The sequence below is a fragment of the Coprinopsis cinerea genome (assembly GCF_000182895.1).
Source record: "Coprinopsis cinerea okayama7#130 chromosome 6 map unlocalized cont3.6, whole genome shotgun sequence".
NCBI classification, from domain to species: domain Eukaryota; kingdom Fungi; phylum Basidiomycota; class Agaricomycetes; order Agaricales; family Psathyrellaceae; genus Coprinopsis; species Coprinopsis cinerea.
Genome location: NW_003307539.1, coordinates 1,211,735 through 1,234,678, shown reverse-complemented (window position 1 = coordinate 1,234,678; position 22,944 = coordinate 1,211,735). Strand labels below are relative to the sequence as shown.

Here is a 22,944-nt window from a genome sequence, read left to right as displayed (position 1 = left end):
TGGGCGCGAAGCCGCGAAGATGACACGTGAGAGGAGGAGAGGTGGATGTGATCGTGGGTTTGATCTTCGGCATGGCGTATGTACGGCACGGAAGCCTGAGGATCATCAACCACGTCCCTCCCTTGAACTGCGAGTCGAGTTTCTGACCTGCTTGGTTGCTTCTTCAGGCTTTGAGGATGCTGAAGGTATATAAGGGGCCATTGTGTGCCCTGCTGTACGACTAGGGAGTCGAACCCGAAAATAAGCACGAAGGTTCTCTTGAATGGAACCTTCACCAAGCACGCCTCGAATTTGTAGTACAACTCTATAGCCGCACTGAAGCCCTAGGAAGGTGTGATTTGGCGGCAGCCTGGAAGCTCACGAACTGTGACAAGTGGTAACGAACCTCTTCTACATAAGCCCCTCATCGTGAACAACTTTTAATTTCTCACTCCCCACCACCACCCACTGTCCGCCCTTGCTTGTATTCAAGGTGTCCAGAACAAAGGACCGCGGTAGCCTAGCAGCCACCCTTTGTTCACAGGTGAAACCCTTTTCTACATAGAAGAACCGTACCCAGAACGCGGACTGAATTTATCAAAGTTTGATTTTTTACGATTCAGACGACGACCACTCCCGCCGGGCCCCTGAATAAACCCAATTCAATTCTTGAACCCCGACAATAACTAACAACACACGTCCTCTCTAACAACCACTACCACCACCGCCGCGAACGAGCTGCGAGCGTGTCCGACCCAACGGCGCGATTCAGCTACACCTAGCGCGTTCACATTTTTCCTTGCAACAACAACGTCAACAACACAAAAAATGCGATTCAGAACGCTCGAAATCCGGTGGCACGACAGCAAGCCCATCTCGACCTGCGACTTCCAGCCCGTCCCCTTCAAAAAGGCGCGTCCACCCGCAGGCCAGGAGAAGAACTTTGCAGGGCAATCCTACAGACTCGCTACAGGTGGAGAGGACAACCATGTTCGAGTCAGTTTTTTCCCTTTCTCTTCGTTTCAAAATGAGCGCGTCTTGATCGAGTTTTTTCCGTTAGTTGTGGATGGTTCACCCGCATATACGGCCTGCGAGTTTGGTAGACGAGGCGGAGCAGTGTGGGGCTCCGAGACCACCCCGTGTAGAGTATCTGGCGACGCTGAGCAGGCATTCCGCCGCCGTGAATGTCGTTAGGTGGTCTCCCAACGGTTCGTCGTTGCCTTTCCTATTCGCGCCGCGACTCACCCTCTACCTTAGGCGAATACATCGCCTCGGCTGGCGACGGTAACGTCTTCCACCTTCCCGCAACACATAAATTCTGATATAAAAGCATAGATGGGATGATCATTATATGGGCGCCCTCGTCCACACCCCAAGCTACGACCTACGGGAGCGATCTCAGTGCAGAAGACCTCCAACACGAGAAAGAATACTGGAAACCGCGTACGTCGTTTAGATGTACGACTATGCAGGTGTACGACCTCGCGTGGAGTCCGACTGGAGAGTACGTTATTGCTGGGAGCACAGATAACACCGCGAGGGTTTTCGCTGCCGCAGACGGTGAGTCCCAATTCAACCAGTTATACATTGTAGCTAACTAGCCATTGGTGGATTAGGCAAATGCGTCTGCGAAATCGCTGAACACTCGCATTTCGTCCAAGGCGTCGCATGGGACCCGCTCAACGAGTACATCGCGACACAGAGCAGCGACCGCTCCATGCACATCTACCGCATCTCCACCAAGAACGGGACATTCGAAGCCCACGCCGTAGGCAAGAACACCCGCATGCCGCGTCGACACAGTCGAACACCGAGCGTCACCGGGCGACCGCGGTTATTCAACCCAAGCACCACCACCACAAGCAACACCAGCCAGCCTCCCGAAAGCGACAACGAATCCGCAATCATGGACGACTCGCACGACGGTGGTGCGGCACCCCTGACACCCGCGATGTCGGTAGCGAGCACACCGTCCACGACGACGACCATGTTCCCTCCACCACCCATCGAGCCGTCCTCGCGCCGCTCCTCCTTCAGCGGCTCCAACGCCCCCAACTCCCCCTCCACCTTCTCCACCGCCTCCGCCACACCACACTCCCACGCGCGCTACGGCCGCTCGCCCTCCCCAATGCCGCCCCTCCCCGCCATCCGCAGCCTCCCGCCCAACTCGTGGGCCTCGGTCAAACTCTACGGCGACGAAAGCTTCACCAACTTTTTCAGGCGGCTGACGTTTAGCCCCGATGGGGGGCTGTTGATGACGCCTGCGGGACAGTTTGAGGACCCGAGTGTGGTGCTCCCGGGGAGTGGACGGCAGTTTGTGAAGGACGACTCTGGTGGGACGCCTGTGAGAGGGAGGAGGGGAAGGCCTGCTTCTGTTTCTGCGGGTGATGTCTTGCCTGGTTCGGGGACGGTTACGAATAACCCTTGCTCTTCCTCCTCTTCCTCCACCGCCATTCCAGGGACATCCTCAGGTTCAAGTTCATCAGTGTTCATCTACTCTCGCGCCAACTTTGCGCGTCCGCCTATCGCGCAACTTCCAGGCCACAAAAAAGCAAGTGTGGCGGTCAGGTTTTCGCCGGTGTTGTATGAGCTGAGGTCGGGTGTTGAGGGTGAGGTGGGGGGTGAGCAGCCCAAGACTGCTACGGCTGCTTTGGAGAAGGGGATGGAAGTATCGATGAATGTTGATATCGTCGGGCCTGTACACCTACCCCCAGGTTCTTCCTCCTCGACTTCAGGATCTGCTCTTCATTCCTCCGAGTCGGCACCAACTCCAGCAACCTCGTCGTTGTTGACGCCCCAACGCACACCGCAGACTTTACCTGTTTCTTTGGATGCCCCTGCTCCCAAGTTGGCGGTAGCTACTTCTGGTGCGGGTGCTGGTGCGGGAGTGAAAGCGTCGCCTGCGCTCTCGCCGATGGATTTACGCCCTCCTACGCCTGCTGCGTCTAAGCCTTCGACGCCTATCCCTTCTTCGGGGTACGAGTCTGGGTCGCAGTCGCAGACGCAGACTCCGTCGCACCCACACTCTCACTCGCATTCGCAAGCTCATGCAGGAAGCACCTCCCCGACTAAACCAACTACAGGCTCCATCTTTGCTTTACCGTACCGCATGCTCTACGCGGTTGTGACGATGGATACCATAGCCGTGTATGACACGCAGCAAGCTGGACCTGTAGCGTTATTGACCAAGTTGCATTATGATGAATTTACAGATGTTAGCTGGTGAGTAACTACATCGCGAATTAGGCTTCTTTTCACGCCCTCGTCCATCGTCCCGTCCAGTAACGATTCGCTAACACCGCACGCGTTCGCGTTTCACGTATTTTTTTTCCAGGTCCCCGGATGGCCAAACCCTAATGCTCTCCTCACGCGACGGCTACTGCACGATCATCATCTTCGACGAGATCCTCCCCGCGCACCACACACAGCAACACACACTCCAAATTCAATCCATCGCGCAGCACCACTCGGTGCCGCTTTTGGCGCCTAGCACGTCCACGTCGTCGTCGACGCCGGCTGTTACGCCTGCCTCCTCTAACATTGGGTTGCCTAGTGTGGGAGGAGCAGGGACGGCGACTCCGCAGGTCATACCCAAGAAGAGGGCGGAGCCGCCTTTGACGCCTGCTGCGAGTGTGGATGGGGGAGATGGTGGTGGGTCCGGGCATGGGTCTGCATCGTATTTCGCACAACAGCAGCAGCAGCAGGTGTCGGGTAATAACCAGGTTGAAGGGCAGCTGGAGGGTGGTGGTGCAGGAGCAGCGGGAGGGAACCAGGAGCCGCCGAAGAAGAAGAGGAGGGTTGCGTTGACCCGGGTTGGGGATTTGGGGTCATGAGTATGGTGTGGACTTTGAGTATCTTCTTTTTTACTTGATCCCATGTGCTGTTTGCAAAGTCTCGCGAGGACGAATTTTCGTGAGCACCTTTTTGGGTTGAACGAACGCTGTACATACATACGTGTTTCTTGATTTCAACTGACTGATCCTCTCTTCTTGATTCTCTGCCTTCTTGTAATTTCCCGATGATTCATCCCTTCTACCCTGTAATTTTCCTTGCTTCTCCACTTTTTATGCTCTTCTTTTCACCGCATACGTATACGTTAGCATTCCACCTAGTAGCTCTTGCCTTGCTCTGTGTATCTTGCATTCTGCCCGCTCGTACCCACCTTTTCTTGTACCCTAGTAAACGACACCCAAATGGAACGTGTCCTGCTCATTCAGAAGAGGGTCGGTCGGTCCGAATACTAGTTTATTTATGCGAAGGAAAGGAATGAATGGTATGTATATAATACTACTACTAGCACAACAGAGCATCTAAAAAACCACCCAGTCTACGAGGAGGAAAGTGGTAGGGTATTTTTAGAGGGCACTGGCACCAGTAATAATATCGACGAGTTCGTTGGTGATGGCAGCCTGGCGACCACGGTTGTACTGCATCTGGAGGGTAGCAATCATGTCGGTGGCGTTCTTGGAGGCGTTGTCCATGGCGTTTCGGCTGTGAAGAGAGGGGGTAAGTAGGGGTTGGAGGAAGGAAAGAGATGTGATGACGTACCGAGCACTCTGTTCGCAAGCGTGTCCTTCGACGAGGGCGGCGTAGATGGCGTTGGCAAGGGAGAACTCGGCGAGGTCCTTGGTAGCATCATCTTCGTTTTCGTAAACCTTGAAGGCATCTATTCCAATCCCCAATATTAATTATTTCCCCTCGGCTAATAAACACGCGAAAAAAACGCGACAACATACCGCTCTCCTTCAAGGCCTGCTCGCCCTTGACCTGCATAACGGCAGCATTGTACGACAAGGCGGAGACGAACTTGTTGTAGACGATGAAGACCGAGTCGTACTGGACGCCCGACTTGACGATGAGGTCGGCGACGGCGGCGGCGTCGGCAAATGTGGGGATGTCTCTACCGATTTGGTTGAAGGTCATGGCAAAGTTGGAGCCGAGGGCGCGGGCGAGCTGGGTCTTGGACTTGTCACCGATGACGGCAATGGGGGATTCGGGGTCGACCTGGGCGTCGGCCGCGGGTGCGGAGGCGAGGGGCGAGTCTTCGGCGCCGTCGAGGACTTTGCGGGTGGCTTTTGAGACGGAGGAGTGGATACCACCGCAGAGACCCTTGTCGGACGAGATGACGATGAAGAGCTTCTTGCCACCGGCCTTGTCCGTTGGGACGTGCTCGAAGACCTCTGTTTCATGGTTTAGTTATAGTTTCTAGTCGGGTATATGTCGTGTTTTCGTACCAGAGTTGGCCAAACCGTATTCCTTTCCGGCCTGCATCGCTCGCTGTGCCTTGTTCAACTTGGTGGACGCAATCATTTTCATTGACTATTTTTCCTTTCTTCTTCAATATCTTCTTCTTCTTCTCTCCACGGTTAATCGACACACCTTTGTGATTTTCTCAATGTTCCTGACCGACTTGAGACGCAGCTCGATTTCACGGAGGGTGGCCATGTTGCGGGCACCGGCGGGGGCAGCCCCGGTAGCAGCAGTGGTGCGTGCCGCGGCGCGAGCGAGGGATTGGCGGGCGAGCATGGCTGGTGGTGGTGTGGTGACGACGAGGAAGAGGAGGAGGTGAGGAGACCGTGTAAATTGTTGTGTGTCGACGCTTGCCAGCAAAATCGGGCACAGTCGGCCCCTCACACCAAACAACTTCCCACGTTTACCTTTTCGGGATCTGCCCCTATTCAACCCTTGCTTCCTGCCACCATGTGCGTTCCCAGCGTCAGGCTCAGGGTTCAATGTCTTGGAGAACATGGCTTGGTCCTGGATGGTTGAACCCTAAGGGCTGGGTGTACGAGCTTCTCACCAATGCTGTTTGTGCTCTCTCGCTTTCTGGGATAGCAACTTTTCAGCTTGTATTGGGCAACATATTCTTGCCTCACGCTCTGCTAATTAAGTCTGCTCAAGGCCAACGAGGGCATCACTTCGCTCTGAAACCGGTCTCTGACTCATCAGATGAACTACGAATATCGCGTTCAGGATCATGATACTCTGACTTCGCCCGCGTATCGCACTAGGTGCGTTTGTTTACTCAGTCTCTGGAGTTATCGTTATCTGACCCAAAATCTAGGTAGAATGGCCTTCCTATCTTCCCTGACATGACAACATTCGCACAAGTTCTCGAGTTAGTGCATCAGGGCTCGATGTATTGCTCAGCTGAATGGATGAGTATGACTCTGAAATGTGGCGAATACCCCTGGGCCTGGCGTTCCTTCACAAGGATCGCACGATTAACATCGTAAGCTCCGTTTCTTCCTTATCTCTTCACTCAAGCACTGACTGAAATATACAGGATATCTCTCTCGGAAACGTGGTCATGAAACATCTACTTGCAGCGTCTCTATGATGCGAATCGCTCCTGAACGATAACCGTCGTACTCTCGCTTTGGGTCCCAATAACGAGGACGCGCCCTCTGACTCCGAGTAGGACAGGATCGAACAGATTCTGGACGCCAAATACAATCGCCTGTATGTGAGCTTGGGGCTCAATTTCTCATCACATTACCTGTTGATGTTCTTGAGCCCTTGACGCATTCATCGAAGTCGATCAGGTGACAGTGGTCGACCAACTAGGCTTAAACGACTATATCTACACGGCTGGCTGGAAAATCGAGACAGAAGAGCTGGTAGTTGTTTGGATGCAAAGCTATTCTGGCAAGCCCACTTCGCGAGATGATGGACGCAGCGAGCCGGCCCTCTATACCACCCATGCCCACCGGTAATCTGAGTTTACTTTCCCTAAAGCTCTCTAATTTCCAATATCCAATTCTTGTGCAGAGACAGTCCCTTTTCGTCACCGAGAATCACGATGGCTAGCTGTAGTCCGACTATCCGTAGCACCGCTGATAGGTTCAAGATCGTCACCGAACCCTCCAAGAACCAAGAACCAAGCGGTACGCGACACCCGCTCTAGATTGGGCCCTTCTGTATTGAACACACAAACGATTTCAGGGGGACCACGCAAACTCGATCGCCAAGGTGTAGCTCTATCGGATTCGGTCCTCGCCGCTCGGAAGTGGTGAGCGCGTATGCCATGTGACCGTGAGATCACAATTTCTTTGGCGTCTAATTTGAAATGTCCTGGTTTGTCAAATCCTCGAGTCCTCCATACCATCTCTTGAACTCCCTCCAGATCGTTCACAACGCCAGCACCTTACCTTCCGTTTGACGATGGTGCGCGACACCTCTCACCACTCCCCTGTAACTTTCCCTGACGTTCGTAGCAGAGCGACCTCGAAGTTCCGTTCCCCTATCCCGATCCAAAGTGGAACGATTACCCTTTGGAAGAGATAATGGAACGGTCAATACGCCGATATCGCTTTTGGGACTCGCCCAGTACCCTCGAGTGGTTTCAAGCTCGTGGATACACGCTCTATGAACGCTTCAGCCTGGACCGGAAAGACCGCACCAAACTCCACCCATCATTAACAGTGCCGCGAATGAAAAGCAACTGGGACAGCAATGGCAAATATCCCTACGCGTTTATCGGCGAATACGATCGCATTCAGGAAGCGCCCGATTTGCCTGCTTATGAAAACATGGTGAGTACGTATATGGTTCACCGCGCATATAATTCTCACCCCGCTTTCATAACAGGGTGTACTGGCGTTTGCTCAAGACCAGCAAGGCCGCCATGTCGTGATCAAGCTTGTCCCTAACGAGTCGGACGAACTTCGAATTTACGAGCTCCTCCGGGCTCAGGATATCGAAACCCTCAAGGAATATTGTATTCTTCCCATATTGGATATTCTGACCTCGACTACACACAGCTTCGCTGTGATGCCCAGGCGGGGAAACCTCTTATCTGTCCCATAGCACGTAGCGCTAATCATTTCACTCTAGATGGGGCTCGGGGCCAGTCTTCCCAATGTGGGCCACGTTGTCGGACGTCGTCGAGTTCATCAGAGCAATGCTTAAAGTACGCCGCCGTTTGTGGTCGTTTGGTGCATACATTCTGAGGTCCATCCACGTACGAAGGGATTGGCCTTTCTGCACAAGAACCTCATCGTCCATAGGGTACGTGCGCCCCAATCATCTCTCGTCACCAGAGCGTACGAGCCAACGCTGACACATTTGCACGCATAGGACATGTCCACTGGAAATGCTGTCATCAACCAATTCTCGGGCCATTCTAACCCGCACGGAAAAGACATCCGTCACAAGCTAAGGCGTGACGGCCAGGCACTGTACGCACTCATCGACTACAACATCTCTATGATGGTCCCCCCAGGGATGGAACCGTCGGAATTCCGGCTGCCTTACGTGTCCTGGGATGGTGTATACGGCGTTCCGGACGTCGCCCAGGGTGAACCAGACTACGATCCTTTCGCCTGGGACGTTGGCGCCTTGGGGGCGGTCCTCTGCGAGTTCTTCCAGGTAAGGACGCAAAACTCCTACCCCACATCACGCTAATCCCTGAATCTGTCCTTAGCATGTGGAGACCTCCCTCTACTCGCACCCTTGTTCGACACCATGACCAGATGGGACATCCCTCAAAGGTTCACAGCCGCGCAAGCACTCGAATTCTTCGAAGCGGAGATCTCTTCAGTGGATCCGAAGCACCTCCAAAAGCATGTCGAATATCCTGAAAGCAGACCTGGCCATTTTGAAGAGTGCGACCGTTGGCAGGGCGTCCCTGAAGAGATGGCTGTCCGGTGGAGGAACTTCAGAAGCCCGAAGCTTAGTCGTTGGATGATTTTTTTGAGATGCATGTGTAACCCGCCGGATGGGATATGCGCCGCGCTTGTGAGGATGATACGTAGGGGATATCGATTTATCGTCGGCCTTCTTGGTGTGGATAGGCTCAAGGGCCTCTTAGAGTTATAGGCTCCCTTCCGTCGTCTTACCCGCGTCTTTCCCTGCGCTAATAATGGCCAGTAGTTCGAGTGGGATTGCGTCAGTGAACGAAGTTTTCGGGAGGCCCATGGAGCTGACTTGATTTGTAGTTTCGCCATTTTAACACTCAATCTACAAGGCAACGGGTGATGTATTTACTATATCGACTAGTACCAGTACAGAACTAACCCTGCACTCCAAAGATTTTCTGTACCCCGTCGACGATGCAGTGGAAGTTACAGAATCCAGAAGACAAGGAGAGGTAGCTTGCCTCAAATTTCACACAGGTAAGGTCTCGGGGCAGCATAAACACCTGATGATCGAGCTATGGACTGTGGTGGGGTCTAGAGTACTACCGGACGAGCGGAGGATGGAATGGGGGGAATGCGCAAGCGAGAAATAATTTTCATGAGAAAATGCATATGGCTAAAGGAGAGCACAGGTCGACTTTGTTCAATGGTTCCGCTGTGAATTAAGCACGATCCCCGGCACTCGATGAAGTAGCCGGACAATGGCTTTGTGAGCCCTAATTGCGGCACCCATCAGCACTGTCCTCCCAGGCTTGGAGACCCATCGATCCCTGGTGCTCGAAGAAGTTGCTCGACGACGTCAATGAAACCCAGCCGTGCACTGCTACCATCGCCGTCCTTCCCTCCCAATCCGTTGGCACTCGAATAAGTCGCTCTACGATGGCTTTGCGACCCTTCTGCGCGTCCGCCACTGCGGAGTCGGTGAACCACACCCTTGTGGCCTTTACTATGCGAGGCCGAGGAGCAATGCAGTCCACTCTTTGTCGTCTGCAGTGTTGCCGTCAATGCCATGGAGCTGAAGGAGGTAATAGTAACGACAGCGGAAAGTGTGTGACTGTGTCAAAGCCGAATGCAATGCTGTACACAAATTGACCCTCCTGCTCAGCAAGTTGAAGGACGAAAATCATAATATTGTTATACACGTAGTTAGGTTTACATGCGTAGGACGCTGGAAAGTTCGTAGGACATGCTATAGGCTAGGAGTTTGTGGTAGCGGCCATACCTGTACACGAAGCAGAAAAGCTCAAACTTTGCGAACAAAGAGAAAACACAGTCAAATGCCATGGTGAACAAAAGGAACCCAGCGATGGAAAGACGTTCCCTTCTCCCGCAACTCCTTCACAGCAAGATGCAGTCCATATGCTGCGTCGGTGATGTCTGGCGGGGCAGCAGTGCCGTGGCGGAAGAGATGGCGATAAAAGGCGTCGGCTACGATGGGTGCGTCGTTGTCGTGGATTGACCTAAATCCCAACCAATATCAATCAAACAGTCAGTCTATAGAAATGAAAGGATACACGCACCACATCGTAGCAACCACACTACGGAAGCCCGCAAACTGCATCGTGGCAGCCAGAGTGAGAGACTCATCCGGACGTTTGTCATCACCCATGGCAGTCTCGCACGCACTCAGGTAGGCAAGAGCCGCCATCGAGGTCTGGCAATTCCGAATGAGCGACGACATCGTTAAACGCCCTTCGCTGAGTAGAAGACAGCTGTAGACTGGATTGGATGGGTCTTGCATCCCATGACAGCCAAAATGGACTATGGATGCAGCGTTGATGTCTTCCAGAACGGATTTTCCAGTGGTTGTCCTTTTCCCAACGCGGGTAATCAGACGGTCCGTTTCTGGGATGTGTAATTCGATCTTCTCCAGTTCTTGCTTGGTCGATGGGAGGCTCGATGCACCTGGTTCAGGTCGCTCAGGTTCAATAGCGACCAGCATCTTGAAATCGGGGTTGGGTTCGGGCGGGGGTGCGATGAGGTCCTGAGGAGCAGAGCAATAGGAGGATACAACATAATCGGATAAGCAATCGGATTCTGAAGAAGGAGAGGGGGCATATATCCCGGCAGCATGGATGGGAAGGAACGTGAAAAGGCCGGTTGGACACCACCAGATTCTAGGCGGGATTCGGGTCTAGTGATGCGGTCAGTACTACCTTACTGGGTACATTCACCGGGTGCTCATACCTTCTTCAGTTCGAGAGCGTCAACAACTGGTTGGCCTATCATCACCCACAGAACCTCGAGGACAACTCTAAAGTCATCGTCGACGGTCCAGTCCGGATTCTCCTTCTTTCGGACTGCTTTCAAGCGAAGATCTCGCCCCTCAAAACAGCCATCGATTTCACTTCGCGCTCGGATACCGATTTCAAGGCCCCTAGCCAACTGGCGAATGGCAGTTACCAGGAAAGCCAATAGCCTAATGTCTGCGAACAAAGCAAGGCGGTGAAGAGTCCCATCTTCCTTGAGAATGAGAGCATGGCAACCGAAGTTACTCGCATTCAGAAAGACGATAGGTCCCTTGCGCGCTGCGGTCTTGAGGACTTTGGGTGAAGGGGGAAGCAGGAAATCATGAAAGCCGTCCATGGCTCGGATCTTTGCGATGATTTCTTCCCTCTGTTGGGAAAGAAGGTACGGGCGGAGTGGCGGGGTACTGGCGGACAGTATTGGGCCAGTTTGGGGATGTTGTTCGGTCGCGATCTGCAGCTGGCGAGTAACTGATCGGAGTTCCGATGCAAGGTCCGGATGGAGAGCGTCGAGGCGGTCGAATGACCCACGGAATTGGAGAGCTTGAGACCAAAACACAGACCGTGCGGTGGAGAGAAAGCCAAGCGCTGTTTCGAGTTCATTTTGCTCGAGCGCACACTGGACTGCATCCTTTGACAAATCCTTCGCGTGGACGAGGACGTTCTGACGTTGTTCGAGCGTGAGGTCGAGGGAGGCTAGGACGGGAAGCGACGATATGCCATGACCATAGGCCTCCAGTGCGGTGTGGGCACGATGGAATTCACGGCAGGAGGATGCCCAAAGCCGGGCATGGGATAGCCTGACCAGGGGCGATGCCCCATACCACTGAACGCCAGACTTGAGGAGGTCGAAAATCTCGTTCAGAGTATTGTCGTCGCTGCAAACTTTGTACTGCTCTTTGAGAAACTGCACGAGGTGAATGACAGCCTGCAATCCATCTGGGTGATTCCACATGGTGCGGGTAGAATCATGTTGGTCTTCGGGAGAGGTATGAGGGTGGGAAAGGATCGCCAGATACTCTCGCCCATGCACTATACATGCCTTGAGGGCTTCTGAGTTCCTGTCGCTCAGGAAACGTTTAAAAAGGGCCGCCGCCAAATTGTTGAGCGAGCTGGCGCGGTCTGGATGCCCTTGAGGACGGAGAGCGAGCGCTTCCTTGTGGAGCGCAATGCACTGGTCGAGGTCCTGGAAGTCGCCTTTGGTGCCGAAGCGAGTGGAGAGAGCGGTTGCCAGGTTGTTGAGCGACCCGGAGCGGTGGGGATGCCCTTGAGGAAAGAGAGACAGCGCTTCCTTGTGGAACGCAATGCACTGGTCGAGGTCCTGCAAGTCGCCTTTGGTGCCGAAGCGAGTGGAGAGAGCGGTTGCCAGGTTGTTGAGCGAGCTGGCGCGGTCTGGATGGCCTTGAGGACGGAGAGCGAGCGCTTCCTTGTGGAATGCAATGCACTGGTCGAGGTCCTGGAAGTCGCCTTTGTTGGAGAAGCGAGTGGAGAGGGCTCCTGCGAGGTTGTTGAGCGAGCTGGCGCGGTCTGGATGGCCTTGAGGACGGAGAGCGAGCGCTTCCTTGTGGAATGCAATGCACTGGTCGAGGTCCTGGAAGTCGCCTTTGGTGCCGAAGCGAGTGGAGAGGGCATTCGCGAGGTTGTTGAGCGAGCTGGCGCGGTCTGGATGGCCCTGAGGACGGAGAGCGAGCGCTTCCTTGTGGAGCGCAATGCACTGGTCGAGGTCCTGGAAGTCGCCTTTGGTGCCGAAGCGAGTGGAGAGAGCGGTTGCCAGGTTGCTGAGCGACCCGGAGCGGTGGGGATGCCCTTGAGGACGGAGATCGAGCGCTTCCCCGTGGAACGCAATGCACTGGTCGAGGTCCTGGAAGTCGCCTTTGGTGCCGAAGCGGGTGGAGAGGGCGTTGGCGAGGTTGTTAAGCGAGCTGGCACGGTCTGGATGGCCGTGAGGAAAGAGAGACAGGGCTTCCTGGTGGAACGCAATGCACTGGTCAAGGTCCTGGAAGTCGCCTTTGTTGTCGAAGCGGGTGGAGAGGGCGTTGGCGAGGTTGTTAAGCGAGCTGGCACGGTCTGGATGCCCTCGAGGACGGAGAGCGAGCGCTTCCTTGTGGAACGCAATGCACTGGTCGAGGTCCTGGAAGTCGCCTTTGATGCCAAAGCGAGTGGAGAGGGCGCTGGCGAGGTTGTTAAGCGAGCTGGCACGGTCTGGATGCCCTTGAGGACAGAGATCGAGCGCTTCCCCGTGGAACGCAATGCACTGGTCGAGGTCCTGGAAGTCGCCTTTGATGCCAAAGCGAGTGGAGAGGGCGTTGGCGAGGTTGTTCAGCGAGCTGGCGCGGTCGGGATGGCCTTGAGGACGGAGAGTGAGCGCTTCTCTATGAAGAGTGACACTCTGCTCCAGATCTTTGATCCGACCAGCGCAGCCGAACCGGTTGCCCAACGCAAGAGCATAATGCGCAAGTGTGTCGTGTCGCCTTGGATGCTGTGGAGGCCGGAGGGAAAGTGAGCGACGAAATTGCAAGATGGATTCATCGATTCCGAGTTTGTCTCCTTGCATCAGCTGGGAACCCAGTACGTACGCGTCCTGTCCTTCTTGATCTTCGGCCTGAGCGGCTTGATGATACTGTGCCATTTCTTGCAGCCCAATTACCCGTTGCTCAGGTCCGCATTCCAGGAAGTTGACAAACCCGACGTGTCGTAGGTGGACAAGGGCAACATGAAGCATGGGATCACCTGTTCCGAACGCTTCCTTGGCGTCATGAAACAACGCCCTGGCCGAAGACAAATCGTCCTCGCCGCCACAGGCTAGGTACTTCAGCATCAGTGCATTCCCAGCACGAAGCGACAACTGCGCTCGTTGGTTGCCATTGCCATCATGCGAAGCAATGGCTTCAGTAGCAACAAAGATTGCAGTATCCAGGCTGGACTTGTCGACGGATTGTCGATATTCATGAAGAAGGTTGAGGGATAAGGTGACAATTTCAGGGCAGTGATCTCCCTCGGGACCCATCATCTGTAATTCAAGCTGTGCGATTCCAAGATCATTGCCTGTAGCTGCTGGCTGATTTGTTAGCACTCACGATGAAAATGGACTCGATGCCCGCGTTATCTGCCAACAACCTCGTTCCTTCGTCCAGATCGTCCACCCATCCATGGTAAGCAAAACGGGTTATAAGCGCTTTAATCAGGGCAAGTTCAGCCTTCGCCTTTCTGTCGTTATCGCCGTCAGCTTCGCGGATGGCCTCTCGTAGAACGGTAATCGCGGTTTCGAGGATATCTTGCCGCATACCCGTCGTAACGGACTCCAGTAGTTCATTCACGAGAACCAAAGTTCCGTCCTGCACATCTTTTTCTTGGATAGATTCTTCTTTAAACGGTGTCGTTAGATGCGCGTCCCCGGCCAGAGGCGATGAGATGCATACCTGCATGTTCATGCATAGTCTAGAAGGAATCAAGTCAGTCAGCGCCCTCGTCACACTAAACCATTGGTGCTTACGATGTCTTCGTGGTTGTTGAGGGGGTTGTTATCCATAGGAGGAGACAGGTTGGGAACGGTTATGCTGAGACAGCTTTCGAAGGCACCGTTCTTATACCCACCATTACCACAGCACACAGACCACCTGTTCTACACGAGGTTCACCTTGAAAGGCGATATGGAATCGAGGGTCCCATGGTCGCCGTTATGAGATGGTAATGGGGAGCATGAACACAGTTTAGACGCTGACGCCCTAGGAGGGAATATTCAACAGCGTGCACAGTGCGCCGTGGCCAATTGCTGTCCAAATGAAGCTGGGCGGTGCTGCAGCGCCATGTACTCGGGCCCTCCGATCCAAACTCTCTATGTTTTCAACGAGTGTGAGGCGGTACGAAGGTAAATTAGGAAAAATGAGAGGATGGCATTCCTGCTACTACAACGTAGTAGTAGGTCTTCAATAGAGCTGCCACAGGGTCTTGGCGCTCAGTTCTCCCACGAAAATGTAAGGTGGCTGTGACCATTAGGGGCAGCGCTTCGCAGTTCTTCTCTTACCTTGGCTTCGAGCTCTGCGAGTCTCGAAAGTCCACAGTGGCCCATACATGTCAGTCCCGGGCTAAGTGTTCAGCTTGAATCAGAACGGTCTTACTCTCCTTGTATGCATACTGCATAGTTGCTGGTATAACACGGCCTTGACGTGAATCCAGACTGCGACAACCGTGTACCATGTTCTTTTCGCATTGCTCCTGCTGTTGTATGCAGTACATTTGCTTATGCGCCCCCACAAGGTTAGCTTTTCTTATCCGCATCGATTTCCTGCTTGCGCTGATGAACCAGAAGTATCTTTTGTAACGTTTTGTTCAGAACGAGCGCTATTTCTCCCACGACGGCTTCCCAGTGTTCCCTACCTCAACGATGGCATATGAGAAGTCATCCTCTCTTCTCTATACGAGGACGGCTTCAGTAGCGCCCTGCGACGCGTCGCCCTGGCCTGTCGTCGTCTCTGCACTCTGGCTCATCAATTCATCTTCCGTGGACCGTGAGCTAGTGTTCAAGAGTCAAGACGGTGTTCGACTCTCTAGCATCACCTTCCAACATGGACATCCCGTATTAGAACGTTCAAAAAGATTGCGTGCGGCTGACTTTGGCAAAATGGGTGAAGCGCGTAAAGATCTTGGTTGGCCTTCCCTGCCAGCGATGGCTGGACCGTGACCATGGAGTTCTCGCTTCTTTTAGCGACCTTCAACCTGCACACTTGCATCTCACCCCTTATTCTCGAATCTACACCCTCTATTCCAATCGATGCCCACCGGCTCCCGATTTGTTTCTAGCAATTTCTTTCCCCAAGCTCCAGGACCTTACGCTTGCCAACGGTTGGTGAAGACTCCACGATTTTCCAGGGTCGAACATTTGACTACGGGGCGAAATAGTTGTGGAGGAACTAAGGTGCCTCTTGCCCAGAACATCAACCAACCGCGCAGTGTCATTCGACATCCTTGCTAGCAACGTAATTGGGCCCGAATGGGCCGGCGATTGGGACTGACCCTGGCGAGAAAGGTTTTGATTTGTTTAGATAGGTTTAGATGCTTCTTGTGATAAGTACCATCGTGACGCCTTTGGTCCTCGTACACTTCGTACAGTAAATGGGTGTAATGAATGTAATGTTTGGAGGAGATGAATCAATGACGTTGGACTCGAATCGCGTAACATGTTTGAATGCGCAGAGCGCAAAGTGCAAGGTAATAATAGTATGGAAATAAAACCAATAATAATAGGAAGGGAAGGGCAACGCCCGCTCGATTTAGCGAAATGGGGGGGGGGGGGGGGGGGCGGATATATTGACAAAGAACGGGAGGCCGCAGATGGCCGTAGGCGTAGCTCTGTAGTAGCAGGCTCTGCGGCGAAGCGCACTCTTTTAGTTATGTCGATACTCGTGTGTGGACTGGATTCAACTTTGCCTGTGCTTGGGTTCCGCATGACTCGGATTGATGCAAATCAAACTCCGACTCCGAATGAACTAAGTTGAAATCCAGGAATCAGTGTTCTTCTCTACCGCGCAATGATGTTCCTACACAGTAGCCTTCACTTTCGCCCACACTTACCTAAATCTGGTGCTCCACGGGCTCATTAGGTCGCAGCATTCCAACTCCATGCCCTTCCAAACGGTGTACATCTTCTGAAAAGATCCAAATCGAGAACGGATTCTACTTAATTAATTAATGAACACTGGCTGTGATTACTGTAACACCACCCTTCCTGGAAGTGCATTCCTGTGCGAAAGCTGTAAAGAGATGCTGTACGCAAATCGATCTCCTGTATTCCTATGATTGCATGCGGTCAACGCGTGTCTTTCATGATATTCAACTTGCCTCACGGGACAGGAAGGAACGTGTAAGCTGTGAAAGGTATTAGGCGCCCAAACGTTGAATTCCTTTCCGACGCTTTATCCTGTGGCCCCATCATCCTGTGACCCACAGCATCCTACAGCACCCTCATTCGCCTGACACCTTCTCATTGTATTCCTATCCTCGCTAAGTTTAAACTAGGAAGAACAATACCCATCAATCACAAAAGGGAAACTACCTCCTAGTACAGGGAACGGTGGGAGAGCGTATCTACTTAGAGCCTCGAGGTGTCGCGTCTTTCCCAACCCCGATGTACAGCCTCCATCAGTACCATCCTCCCCTCCCCATCCTTTACCTCCACCCCGGGTACTGGAAGAAGTCGCTTGAGACTGTCTTTGCAACCCTCTGCTACTGCGACCAATGCTGTCCTTTCAGACCCATCCACAGTGCTGTCCTTGACTTCTGGCGCTCGAAGAAGCCACTCAACAATGTCTATGTGAGACCCCACTTTACAGTCTGCGTCAGCACCGTCCTTCCAGACCCACTTGAGGCATCGAGCTCGATCCCTGGCATGTGAAGAAGTCGTCCAACATTGCCTCTGTGGCCCCAGAATGTAGCCACCGCCAACGCCGTCCATCCCTCCCCATCCAAGGCATTAACCTCGATTCTTGGCACCCGGAGCAGTCGTTCAACAGTGTCCTTGCGACCTCCCCCCTACCGCCTTCACCAATGCCGTCCTTCCAAACCTATCCTCAGCATTGACATCGATGGTCGGGGATCCTAGGATGTCCTCTACGCAGACCGCATGACCTTTTTGCACAGCCAAGTCTAGAGCGGTTTCACCTCTGAGATCGAGCATTGATACCACCCCCTCCATAGAAACTAGGGTGTCCGTCAGCTGGCTGGTTGGGTTCTGCAGAAACATATCCAATGAACCACCACGGAAAGTCGTCGACATGTGGCGGCTCAAGGATATCCACGACGAAAATCCCCCCATGGGACATCCAACTCGATGTGCGGGAGCGAGACACATTGGTGCAGAACGCTGACCACTTCCTTGCAAATTCCCGCCTGTCCTTCAGCTCCGCAAGCGTGATTTACCCAATGTTAATAAGCATATCGAACCAGAGGTTTCTGGAGCACCCTTTCCAAATCATGAAGTTCGCGTTCCAAAGTACACATGGGGGATGTTGTCTCTGCTGGCAACAAAAGCCTTGGGATGTTCAAAGAACACACCTGCGGGCGGAAGGTTGGCAACAGCGGGTTGAGTATGAAAAAGCCAAGAGACTCTCCGCCTCGATTGAACCTTTGAATACAGTAAGAAAAGAAGGGTGTACTGACACCTGTACTTTCGCGGGATTTGGGTACCGCGCAACGGACATGAGGCTAACGTACATGCCGCCTACATCACATGCCAGCTACATCCCCACCTCATCGTCGAATTGGTCGAGCCGCATCCCCTCAGCATCATCACATCAAAGAACGGAGAAAAAAAAAAAAGTAAAATCCATGAGTAGAAACACCCAGGCGTAGATAACATTCCACTCCATCTATCGCAAAGCACTAGCACGAAGCGTACTAGTCGAACTCCACAAACTCTCTCCATCCTGTAGGTCATCCGAATTCGACTGACCCAACACAATTGCCACATCCTTCTGGTTTTTCTGCAGGATATTCGTAAGATGCGCAAGTCCGATTTGTTGTTCTTTCAAAACCTATAGCATTAATTCATGTTTTAGTTTCGTTTTTCCTCTCCTCGACCACAAAAGGAATCACGTACCTGAACAATCTGCGCCATCCCCTCCTCATCCACAACAGCCCACTCTCCCCCGCCCACGTTCTTCCCCTTCTCAAAAGAAGCAGAAACAGCCCCAAGCACAGCCCACAACTCATAAAGGTGGCCTTCATCCTCCCCTTCCTAACCTCATCCTCCACCTCCTCCAACTTGCCCCTCAACTGCTCCTCCTCAGGCCGTATACTACTACTCCTCACCGCCGGAATCAACAAATGCAGATGCTGGATCAACTTCAAAAGGCGATGAGTGATTTGAGCCTGTTGCACCGACGCGCGTTGGAGCCGGGATACGTTGGAGACGTCGTGTTTCGTGGAGAGAGCGGCGAGGCGTTGTTTGAGGTCGGATAACATTTGAGACTGTTCGGTTGCTTTTTTGGATTGACCGTCGACGCGTTCACGGAGGTCGTCGAACCCGATGGCGACTACTGGGACGAAGCTGTGCAGGATGTGAGTACAAGGGCCGACGGAAACGAGAGGAAAAGTGGTGACGTACCATTTAGGATCAGGGTTACCCTGAACGGCCTTCTCCCACACTGCATCGTTGAGGACGTTGGGTGGTCGTCCATACAGCCCTACTTCGTTCGGATTGACGAGATTATAGAAGGGATGCTATCAGCCGGAGAAGGAAGCCCTGATCAGTCAAAAGATTTCCCTCAGCCCACACTGAGCAAACGAGACATACCTGGAACCTACAAAGCGGTGAAGCAGGATTCCACGCATTGTAAATCGCTTCGATCTTGCTCTCCATGGTGGTGCCATTCGATGGGCTTAACACTGATCCGCCCATTCCCAAACCAGATCGCGACGGTAACAAACTGCTCGTACCGAGCGTTGAGGTGCCCAACAGCCCTCCTGTTCCAGTACCCGTGGCACCCGGCTGACCGAGCGCACTCGTGCCTAGTGTGCTCTTGTTGCCAAAGAGCGATCCAGTACCCGCACCGGTGTTGGTCGACTGGCCAAAGAGACCACCGAAACCTTGTTGTTGTTGAGGCTGTTGTTGTTGTTGCTGCTGCTGTTGCTGCTGCGTATTCCCAAACAATCCCCCTCCAGTATTCGTCGTGGTACTGGTGGATCCAAACAGTCCCCCTCCAGCTGGCTTCCCGAACAGCCCACCACCCGTATTCTGCTGCTGCTGCTGCGTGTTGCCGAACAGACCGCCTCCAGTGGCAGGTTGCTGTGTCGTGGTCGAACCGAAAAGTCCACCTCCAGTCGCAGGTTGCTGCTGTTGCTGTTGATTGGCATTGGTGTTCCCAAACAGACCTCCACCCGTCGTACCCTGCTGTTGGTTCGTATTGGTGTTCCCAAATAGACCTCCACCAGTCGTGCCCTGCTGTTGGTTCGTATTCGTATTCCCAAACAGCCCTCCACCTGTCCCCGTGCCCGTAGTGCTCGTGTTCCCAAACAGCCCTCCAGTCGTACCAGTCCCCGTGTTCGTATTCTGCTGGCCAGTGTTGCCAAACAACCCACCGCCCGTGTTGGTCGAGGCGTTAGTCGAACCAAAAAGCCCTCCTCCACTCGTACCCGTCGTAGTACTAGCACCAAAAGCGGGCTGAGTGGGCTGAGCTTGCAGAGGTGCAGTCGTCCCAGTTCCGCCCGTGTTTCCGAACAAACTGGGCTGTTGTTGTTGAGGTTGTTGTTGCTGCTGCTGTTGGCCAAAAAGCCCTCCACCGGTGTTGGTCGACCCAAAGGCACTTCCTCCTCCAAATAGCGACATGGTTTCGTTATAGGTTTAAGGAAATTGGGTTCAAAGATTCAAAATGAACCAGAAAACTGCATAAATCGTGGTGCATCGTGATCAGATGAAGTTCTTGCGTTTTTCGTCAATTATCAAAGGCCAAACATACTTTTTGAAAGGGTATTCGTGGCGGTTTCGTAAAGGATTTCGTCCTGGATCTCAGTGGGAGGCGATGAAGCAGCGCCTGCGACGGTGCAGACGTCGTGGAGGGGGATAAGTCGCGACTGTCAAACAAGCGCGCTCTCTGGAACACGCCCACGCGTATCAACGTTTCAACTCCAAGCTGTTGCCAAACATTGCCGTCGGCGCCTCACCTTTCAACTTCTTCAAGGCAGCTCACAAATGCCAATACATACTCAATGATAATCGTTAGGGCGGGTATGCATACCGGCCTCAGAAATATGAAAAAAGCCCAAGGAGGTCGCGATCTCGAGTCAAGGTACCACATCATGGCAGGGCTCGAGATAAGATCCTGCCGCAACACTGGACAGCCCATGCTAGCGAGTAGATTTCCCAAGTATCCACAACAGCGCTCCTCAAAATATAATCAATGTCCCCGTCTCTCGCCAGCTTCCAAAGCTCGAAGAGCCGATATCTCGCCCCGTCATGGAATCAAATCGAAAGCGTCGAAGTGCAGAGATGTGTCATGTCGTCATAGTGCATACATTTTGAATAAGTGCATAGTGAAAGAAAACAACAACATCTTAGAACTAAAGGAAACGGGTCAGACGCGGTCGAAAAGGGTGTGGATCTCGTGCAACTCACCCTCAAGGCCTGGAAGAACCATCGGTTCTTACCGCTCTGGTAGCGCTCCTCCAAGAGTTTCTTGATGTTTTTCTTAGCATCTTCCCGCTGTGATGGCTCCTTGAAGGTGTCGTTGGTGACGGAGCCCTTGAGGCCTTCGAGTTCGAGAGCGTAACGGGTGGGGAAGAGATGCGAGTAGTTGACAACCTGATTCCGTCCATTGATTTCCTACATTCCTGCCAACCAGAACAACCGGCTACGCACCTTGATGAAAGGCTTGACCTTGCTCCTCCGCTGCACCTTCTTCTGGCCCATTCGTCGCGTCACCTTCCGTGGGTAGCGCTCAATCCCAGCAACGATGGCATGGGGGTATGGTCGCTCTTTTGTTCCCTCATCGAGCTGCTTGATGACGACGACCTTTTTGCCGGCTTGACGGCCTTGGAGGACGATGGCGACCTAGATTGCAATAACACCAACAACAACGACACCCCAAACCAATCCCCCTCTCGTTGGTAAAACCGGACATAAACATCGATTTGACGAGCAGAACTCTACCTTGCCGGGCTTGTAAACTTTCGGGATCGTCAGCTCATGGATCCGACATAGTAACGGCGTCGATGAGCGTACCTTTGACCATCTTGACGTTCGACGACGAGCACTTGCTTTTGGCCACTGCCCGTCCAATGTGGAGGCCGAAATTGTGTGGATCGGAATTCTCCGAGTGGCTTGCTAGTTGGCTGACAAGGTTTGATGGCCATCAATTCCTCGCCGCGGATGCCGCGACTCTCCCCCTCCCGCGCTCCTCTCGTCCTGCTGCCTGGTTCTTGGCTAACTACCCTTCCGAAACTGCAAATTCATTATACGACTAGTTCTACTGTGCACTGGGGCCGCTCCGAGAATGATACATTGGGCGCTTTTGTGTTTCGAACCGACATGCAAGGACTGGAACTCGGGATTCAACTTAGAAGGGTGCCTGGACGGTCCTCCGAGATCCACGACTACGGCGGTGACAGATTCTAGGTGATCTTTGGGAGCTTGATCCTGAACCTATCAGGCGCAGATCCTTCGGCCATGGAGGTTGACGTTGAATCGTGGATACCCGGGCGCAATGCTCACTTGATGTCGTAGGGGTGAAATATATCTAGTCACGTCAGCACTCTATCACGCTATGGACGTCTTCTCTGTGGAAGATGACCCGCCACAATTCCTCTTGCCTATGTAATCGCTGCTCCGTCATTTCCTCTTCGTTGTATCCAAGATACGAACGCGGCAAGATTGTGTTACCTCTCCCCTGTGCCAGCTGCATCACCCAGTAGCAATACAGAGCGTGACAATCTATCGCTGTCAGTTTCCCTGCAACATGTGCGCCACCCTCCCCCCGTGCCTTACAGGAAGCCGTTTACATCTTCGCGTTCCATGACTACGGGTCGCATGCGGACATGCTCACAGTGTATCGACTGTAATCATGCCAGAGCGTCGCCTTCGAGGACACACAAGGACCTACAACCACTTCGACCACGCAGGACACCTTCCTTCAACAGGAATCGTCAACTCTATCCTCCCCCATTTAACACGTTCAGAACGACCCTTAATTCCTGTCGCTCTGAAGGAATGATTCAGCAACCTCTGAGGTCGGCCTATGGTCCCCAAACTCACCCGCAAGGCGAGGCCCGAAAGCAGCAACAAATGCACAGCGAGTTCCAACTACCATTCTTCGCGACCCAAAGTCATTCGGATATTCTACGGATACAGGACGACGTTAGTGTATCCAGGTCACCTGGGTATGCCTTAAGAGTTGGATACTCCTTGCAAGTTAAAAGTATGGGATAGCTCAGGAGCGGTGTCTTCTCGTTTCCGCTGGTGTTGATGCAACCCTGATGCAGCCTCTTGCCAAGCCGGATGGATAGCTTGGACCTCTGTTGTGTCCCAACGGGCATGTACACACACAAGCGCCCAAGGTTCTTCATAACACCACAGCCAACGCGTCACAAAC

General features: G+C 53.2%; 8 protein-coding genes across 8 annotated transcripts; 3 read left to right on the top strand and 5 right to left on the bottom strand.

Annotated features, from left to right (window-relative positions):
- Positions 1 to 807: 807 nt before the first annotated feature.
- Positions 808 to 3,812, top strand: CC1G_09511 (chromatin assembly complex protein; the record flags this gene model as incomplete). The annotated part of the gene is made up of 6 exons (XM_001837908.1): positions 808 to 975; positions 1,040 to 1,187; positions 1,237 to 1,263; positions 1,315 to 1,539; positions 1,596 to 3,201; positions 3,314 to 3,812. 6 exons carry the CDS (start codon positions 808 to 810, stop codon positions 3,810 to 3,812), a joined length of 2,673 nt encoding a protein of 890 aa, XP_001837960.1.
- A 396-nt stretch (positions 3,813 to 4,208) lies between these two features.
- CC1G_09510 (ATP synthase subunit gamma) lies at positions 4,209 to 5,727 on the bottom strand (the record flags this gene model as incomplete). Its single annotated transcript, XM_001837907.2, has 5 exons — positions 4,209 to 4,470; positions 4,528 to 4,645; positions 4,716 to 5,159; positions 5,214 to 5,298; positions 5,359 to 5,727. The coding sequence occupies 5 exons, from the start codon at positions 5,725 to 5,727 to the stop codon at positions 4,335 to 4,337; spliced, it is 1,152 nt and encodes a 383-aa protein (XP_001837959.2). The 3' UTR covers positions 4,209 to 4,334.
- A 427-nt stretch (positions 5,728 to 6,154) lies between these two features.
- CC1G_15588 (other/AgaK1 protein kinase) lies at positions 6,155 to 8,449 on the top strand (the record flags this gene model as incomplete). The annotated part of the gene is made up of 12 exons (XM_002910999.1): positions 6,155 to 6,211; positions 6,401 to 6,445; positions 6,525 to 6,691; positions 6,751 to 6,866; positions 6,925 to 6,951; positions 7,106 to 7,146; positions 7,200 to 7,514; positions 7,570 to 7,699; positions 7,833 to 7,891; positions 7,951 to 7,989; positions 8,059 to 8,349; positions 8,405 to 8,449. 12 exons carry the CDS (start codon positions 6,155 to 6,157, stop codon positions 8,447 to 8,449), a joined length of 1,332 nt encoding a protein of 443 aa, XP_002911045.1.
- A 1,442-nt stretch (positions 8,450 to 9,891) lies between these two features.
- On the bottom strand, positions 9,892 to 14,393 carry CC1G_09507 (hypothetical protein; the record flags this gene model as incomplete). Its single annotated transcript, XM_001837904.2, has 6 exons — positions 9,892 to 10,078; positions 10,139 to 10,752; positions 10,806 to 13,886; positions 13,942 to 14,228; positions 14,284 to 14,302; positions 14,358 to 14,393. The coding sequence occupies 6 exons, from the start codon at positions 14,391 to 14,393 to the stop codon at positions 9,892 to 9,894; spliced, it is 4,224 nt and encodes a 1,407-aa protein (XP_001837956.2).
- Positions 14,394 to 14,670: 277 nt separating this feature from the next.
- On the top strand, positions 14,671 to 15,876 carry CC1G_09506 (hypothetical protein; the record flags this gene model as incomplete). The annotated part of the gene is made up of 7 exons (XM_001837903.2): positions 14,671 to 14,732; positions 14,809 to 14,838; positions 14,867 to 14,937; positions 15,096 to 15,121; positions 15,198 to 15,372; positions 15,461 to 15,706; positions 15,764 to 15,876. 7 exons carry the CDS (start codon positions 14,671 to 14,673, stop codon positions 15,874 to 15,876), a joined length of 723 nt encoding a protein of 240 aa, XP_001837955.2.
- Positions 15,877 to 17,366: 1,490 nt separating this feature from the next.
- CC1G_15587 (hypothetical protein) lies at positions 17,367 to 17,636 on the bottom strand (the record flags this gene model as incomplete). The annotated part of the gene is made up of 1 exon (XM_002910998.1): positions 17,367 to 17,636. One exon carries the CDS (start codon positions 17,634 to 17,636, stop codon positions 17,367 to 17,369), a length of 270 nt encoding a protein of 89 aa, XP_002911044.1.
- Positions 17,637 to 18,228: 592 nt separating this feature from the next.
- Positions 18,229 to 20,186, bottom strand: CC1G_09505 (hypothetical protein; the record flags this gene model as incomplete). The annotated part of the gene is made up of 5 exons (XM_001837902.1): positions 18,229 to 18,393; positions 18,459 to 18,524; positions 18,602 to 18,908; positions 18,966 to 19,081; positions 19,155 to 20,186. 5 exons carry the CDS (start codon positions 20,184 to 20,186, stop codon positions 18,229 to 18,231), a joined length of 1,686 nt encoding a protein of 561 aa, XP_001837954.1.
- Positions 20,187 to 20,816: 630 nt separating this feature from the next.
- On the bottom strand, positions 20,817 to 21,608 carry CC1G_09504 (60S ribosomal protein L27). Its single transcript, XM_001837901.2, has 5 exons — positions 21,579 to 21,608; positions 21,507 to 21,523; positions 21,216 to 21,407; positions 20,973 to 21,158; positions 20,817 to 20,917 (listed from the first exon to the last, which is right to left on the bottom strand). The coding sequence occupies exons 1-5, from the start codon at positions 21,586 to 21,588 to the stop codon at positions 20,912 to 20,914; spliced, it is 411 nt and encodes a 136-aa protein (XP_001837953.1). The 5' UTR covers positions 21,589 to 21,608; the 3' UTR covers positions 20,817 to 20,911.
- Positions 21,609 to 22,944: the final 1,336 nt, after the last annotated feature.